Raw genomic sequence first — 6,000 nt, forward strand, 5'->3', positions numbered from 1 at the left:
TCTCCTAAACTTCATCTCATTAATTCTAAACCGAGGCTGATACGATGTAATTATCGCGCTGTGGACCCGGCTTCATTCTTATCTCCCACTGAAAGATCACCCGAGTTCAAAAGCTAGGTATGGCAGTCGTTAATGCTAAGTGTGTATCACCAAATCAGTAAAAAACTCTGAATTACCTAGGTAATGTTAAAGGTGGTTCTTATCAACTGGATCTGTGTCAATGGCCCTCATGCCGCCAACATTCTAGAATGCTCAAAATGTAAGGAACTGGACTAGGATGAGAAGAAGACTCTGATTTGTCTAAGCATTAAGCCAGAGGTTCTATAGAACTTCGCCAGATGATTATGATTGAGCAGTCTCTATAGAAGTGTCTCCCCTGCCTGCCTGGAAAGATCGATGCATCTCAGAAAGCTAGGTAGAGCGAAGAATCATATGAAAAAAGACAGCGTATCTCAATAACTTGTCTTAGCAGCTTCCAGTCTGCCTTAATCTTCTGGCCAGCAAGGAGTCGCATAAAGCAAACAATAGATGAGAGCAACAAATACACCAACTTGACTACCTATGAACACGTTACGTGAGTCAAGCTCATCCTTGGAGAGGGGGAAAAGAAAACCAGGTCTGAACACTTGACGATACACGGCCCTGAGGACAGTTTTCCGGTACATGAATACCAACTATCCTGGAATTTGCTAAGCTTTACCTCTTTCCAGGATCTGGTTTCTATTTTGTCGACTGGCTTTCGACTTTGTGTTGAGAAACCTTTCGAATCCGGCATCAGTCAAATTGACAAATTGGATGATTTGAAACTATTGATCCAAGGGGCTTACAATGACCCGTTTTAACCTGGTTGCCTGTCATCAACCAAATTTAAGATAAACATGGAGTATGGCGACTGAGATTTTGGTCAATTGAAATTTTATTCAAGCACTTACAACTTAGGTAGCTAAGTATTTTGTCTTGAGTCGGTCATACCCAATGGTAGTAGCCAAGTCATCTGAAAAAAAAAAGCAAAAGAAGTTGACCTCGATTCTGTATGCGGCTGTTGCAATTCATAACTACCTATTATATCTGAACCCCATTGAGAGGTTGAGGGCAGATATACAGCTGAGCTGATGATGAATTTTGTACTACAACTCATCCCTGAGCATTATATTTAAGATGATATGCATTACCTATCCAGTAAGCTACTTGAGATCTGGAAAGGAACTGCTGCTTCTTAGATATTGTCATATCAAACTTCATGCTCTAGAATACATTCAAGTATCTATGTTGAGGGAGGTTTATGATTTTTACTTCAACTTGCTGACCCACACATAATCATCAAATAGACCAAAATTATCTGCTTTGAGTTCAAGTGAACTTAGATTCGTTAGGCCGAGCTTGGTTCGTTGCTGTAGCTCCGAATCGTCAGTCCGGTGTGGTTTGCCAAGTCGCAAAGCGACAAATAAGTTGTAACTGTACTCTGGCCATGACTTCACACAATATTCAACGACAGATGAGCGTTGACAAAGATACATCATGAACCTTGAAGTAACTTACGAGCAATAACAGCTCATTCAGAGTATGAAGACTTCTCAAACTGGAATGTTGCTTGAATACTATCCTCGCCCACAGCCAAGTTTGGACGAAGGAGATCTTTGAGGAACCTCCCCACAGGGAGCAAGAAAACTTACCCATAGTGCCAAGACGAACTACGGGTTCCAAATCCTACTAAGTCATACTAAATAAACTCACCTGCCTAGGTCTCGCCGTTCAGGTCAGGCCATCAGAGGTCATAAGTTGCTTGTCTCTTTCGGACACTCATTAGCAGTATGAAAGCGAATCATACGTTTTTCGCCGGCTGGCTCGTATAATACTGGTATAATACTGCTGATCCATATCAAGAAATTGAATCAACGACTCCTCGTCAGCCTAGGTAGGTACTTGCAACATCAAAATGTTGTGGGTCGGTTTTGACAGTTGAACGGTTGCCAACCGGTTTCAGCCGATAACGTGCAAGGATCTAATCTTATCAATCTACTGACATGAGCCTTGGCGAGAGTAACATCATCCATCATGGGATCAGTTCCCCTCAGCTTAGCGCGGCCAACTTCCGCCATTATTCACTAGCAAATTCCTCACGCGCCAGCAGAATCCAAAGCCAAAAGCCATCGGATTTCCCACCGCCTCGCCTGGCTTACCTTTGTCACCTTCTTCCCGCCCGTGTTCTCATTCTTGGTTAACCGTGTCCAGCGCATCATAGGTCAACCTTGTCATCAGCCTTTCGGTGCCATCGACTCTGCCTACCTACGCGATACGATCAAGAACGACGTCATGAAGTTCTCGCATGCCATAGCAGGCTTTGCTGCCACGGCCCAGGCTTTCACACCGGCGTCCAATATCTTTGGCGACAACGATAACGCCGATACAAATGCTCCTCATAAGATCCCAACGGTCCACGAGTCCGTTGTCATGGCACGCCGCATCCTTGCTCTTACCAAGCTTGCGACACTCTCTACCGTCTTCCCATCCGGACGATCTAATATAGAACTCGAGTCCGACAGTAATGGACTTGAGGGCGTTCCTATCGGAATGATGGATTATGTGGCGGACTGTGAGGATGAAGGTAACCCTACCATTCTCGAGATCAAGATCGCAACCACGTTTAGAAACGTTCGGGCTGGATCAAACCTTACCCTCTCCATGAACTGGGTCCCACCCTATCCGCCCACTAAGCGTATCTCCCTTCTATCACGACTCTCAGCATATATCCCCTTCCTCTCCAGTCATGGTTACAACAGCCGTTTGGAGGAGTCGCTCTCCGTGCCGGACACTGTCCCTTACTCTGCGGCCAACTTGCCACGTTTTGCCCTCTTTGGGTATCTTGAGCCCATCGAGACCACACCGGTATCAGCACTGAAACTTGCGGCATGCTTCACACGCAAGCACCAGGACGCCAAGTACTGGCTGCCTGGCAATGTGATCCACGAGAGCGCTTGGGCGCGTCTGGTCGTAACCAAGATCTACTGGGTTGGCGGCTTTGGCGACCGCGCCCGAATCGGCTGGCTGCCCGTTGATGAGTGGAAGAGCGTTACCAGAGATGAATGGGAGAGCATCAAGCTTCCCGGCGAGGAGAGAGGTTGGAGTGAGTGGTCAGTTAATACTGCAGAGCTGTAGTAGTGGCATCGCCTTATCCGAACGGGTGCGCTCCTTTCTTTTCCTCTTGTCTTCTTCCTGTTTGAGACGATACAATATTCGGGCGGGAACATTCTTTTGCATATGTGTTTGCTACGAATATAGGGCCATACTTAATGGCTGCCGCAATGGTTCACACCAGAGGAGTTGATTTTACATAAGCTGGGGCGGCAATATCTGGTATGGCAGTACGAGCCTTTCTTGCATAACATTTTCCTTTTCCTTGTGTCCCTTGAGATGACAAATTGTACTGTACTATCAGGGAGATTCTTGAACACGGCACGCAGATAACCGAATCCACATTTTGAGCAATTTGGAGACATGTTGTCTCACTTGACATGCATTTCTGCTGTAGTTATGTGCTACGGTCGGACGGGATTGGCAATGAGATACGAGCGTGTTTGTCTCACACAGCGCCCACGTTTGGCAAGCCGCGTCGCCAGGCTTGGCAACATGTGGTGTGGCCACCAGTTACCACCTCCAATGATCGGGGACTTGGCTCATACATAGCTGTTTGACCTCCGAGCCCGTGACGATCCGTGTCCCATCACAAACAACTCAAGGTGTCGCTCTCCCTTCACTATGTGGCCATGCACTTAACTGCATTTAGGAGGGACGGCTGGGCGAGCAAAGATGTCATGCCTCTTCTTAACTGGTGCAAGGGCTAGAAGGGCTACGAAGGGATAGCGATAAGAGTCGTGGGTTTCACGACTTACGTACATACCTACGTACATACATAGTCGCACGGGTTGATCCGGCGGGCCACGGACGATCCGATACCCTGCGTTACCCGTGAGTTCCGATTATAGCATGTATGTTGACTGGGAACTGCATGTTTGTGGGGAAAACATGCGCCAATATTGTGTGAGAAACGCGGGATGAGCTAGCGTAAGCCTATTGTTGATAGCATATCTCAATCTAGCAAGCCATCGGAATCTCAGTCTACTGCGAAGATGCAGATGTTCTGCCGACCTTTACATATCCTATCACGGTGTCTCAGAAAACACTCAGCCGTACATGATGCTCACGGTACTGTTTCGCACAGGGACACGAGTACTCCGTATGTACAAAGGATCTGCAGTTCAATACAAAGAGACATGAGAACGGCTCAGTCCAACGAATTACGGAACTCTGCATGTGAAATGGTCTTGCTAAGGTGCCTTTCTTTATTACCTACGGAACAACATTGCCGCAGCACAATGATCTCCCCCAAAGAGGAAGGTTTGCTGCACTGTCTGTTGGAAGTCATTTTAGTCTATCCCTCACTCACTCCCAGAATCACTGACTTTTAGACTTTAAGTGCTCATGCAGCTGACGAGTACCCTTACTGGTCAGTCGGTACAGGATCTCGGGCCGGGGTTGGAGCCCGACGGAAGAGACAGGATGTTCCGTTCCAAGAAGTCGGACCAGCTGGGAGACAAGTTTTGAGAGTCTGTCGGTTCGACCTGGTGCTGCAAAATTAGCCGTGATACATGCATGAAGAGGCTTGTTTTGCATGGGACGGCGTTGGATGTGAGCTGATAAGGCACTTAACCCCCGTATCTACGGGTATCTTCTCCGCATCAACTGGCACACCGCAACGCAAACGCACGACCCTGTCTTGCCCCTAAGCGAAGCGAATGATAGCCAGGCCAAGAGCGGCTGGCATGGGCCAACAGCAGCATCATATTGAAGTTGAACCCATGATCCGCACAACAGAGTCCCCCCCTCAGTCCTGAGGCAAAACAGGCTCGTCCAATCATCCTGGCGTATAGACTTATTCAATTTCCCTTTAAGTTTGACGACAGTCATCAAGTCGCTGGCGAGGGGGTATCTACCGTTCGCGAAGCTACACAGACATCGGGGCTTGCGAGTGGCTTACAGCAGGCATCTCGCTGTTTGTCAGCGCCGATGTGGTGTTATTCCCTCCCCGGAAGCCCAAGTCCCAACGCCCATGTCGCCGGGAAAAGAGAAGCAAGGGCCAGCCAAGGGGGAGTTGTTTTGGTGGGACACAGACCACGGTTTGGCCGCTGATGCTCTTAGATGGAGGTTCTGGATGGGGAACTATCGGTCGATTATTTACAATGGCTTGGCTTGGCTTGGGGGTTGAACTAAGTGAATGGTGACGGTTGGTGATTGGCATCCAAGTGAGAATGTCCCATTCGCTTAGGCTTTTGGCTTGAGAGGGGGGAGCTGAAAGCTGTTGGAAAGGTGATATGCCATCGAATGAAACGCTCTCGTCCTGCTGAATGCCGTCATTGGAAGCACCTCGAGAAATGATGGCTGGATGGTCTTCTTTCACTTGGTTGGCCGAATAATGGCTTCCATCCATTCTACTGATATGGAACAAGCTTTTGAGAGAAAGAAACTCGACATCGTGCTCAGATTAAGCACAATGAATTTCCTGGTTGACTTAGAGGGAAAATTGGATAATATTCCACCAGAGTCAAACGACAACTGAGGCCTCTCATCAGTCACCACCAACAAGCGCTGTGCAACTAGTTGTATAGACCCCAATAGATAACGCACATTCCACGAGGCAAATGCTTCTATGAGATCTTAAGCTGCGCGATTGTGTGCCTCCAAGCGGGGTCGATGGCTTTTGGCTGGGGGTGCCGTAATGTTATTTGATCGCCAAGCAGGTAGGTAGCCAACTGTAACCCCTGAATAACACAACAACGTTATGTATGCACTCTGATGTGACCTGAACGCTTTCACCTCAAACCGCCCGTCAATCTCAATCCTCTCAAGCAATTCACCCGCTTATCCCTTGGAGAGTCAACACGTAGCACTGCACGGATAGAGGGTTGCTTGTGATTCAGGAATTCTCAGTGATCCCGCCACGAG

At 48.0% G+C, this 6,000-nt stretch overlaps 1 protein-coding gene across 1 annotated transcript; it reads left to right on the plus strand.

Annotated features, from left to right (window-relative positions):
• Positions 1 to 2,313: 2,313 nt before the first annotated feature.
• FTJAE_13829 (FMn-binding split barrel-related) lies at positions 2,314 to 3,156 on the plus strand (the record flags this gene model as incomplete). The annotated part of the gene is made up of 1 exon (XM_037347009.1): positions 2,314 to 3,156. One exon carries the CDS (start codon positions 2,314 to 2,316, stop codon positions 3,154 to 3,156), a length of 843 nt encoding a protein of 280 aa, XP_037199154.1.
• Between the last annotated feature and the right edge of the window lie 2,844 nt (positions 3,157 to 6,000).

This window comes from Fusarium tjaetaba (assembly GCF_013396195.1).
Source record: "Fusarium tjaetaba strain NRRL 66243 chromosome Unknown NRRL66243_c0000485, whole genome shotgun sequence".
NCBI lineage: Eukaryota > Fungi > Ascomycota > Sordariomycetes > Hypocreales > Nectriaceae > Fusarium > Fusarium tjaetaba.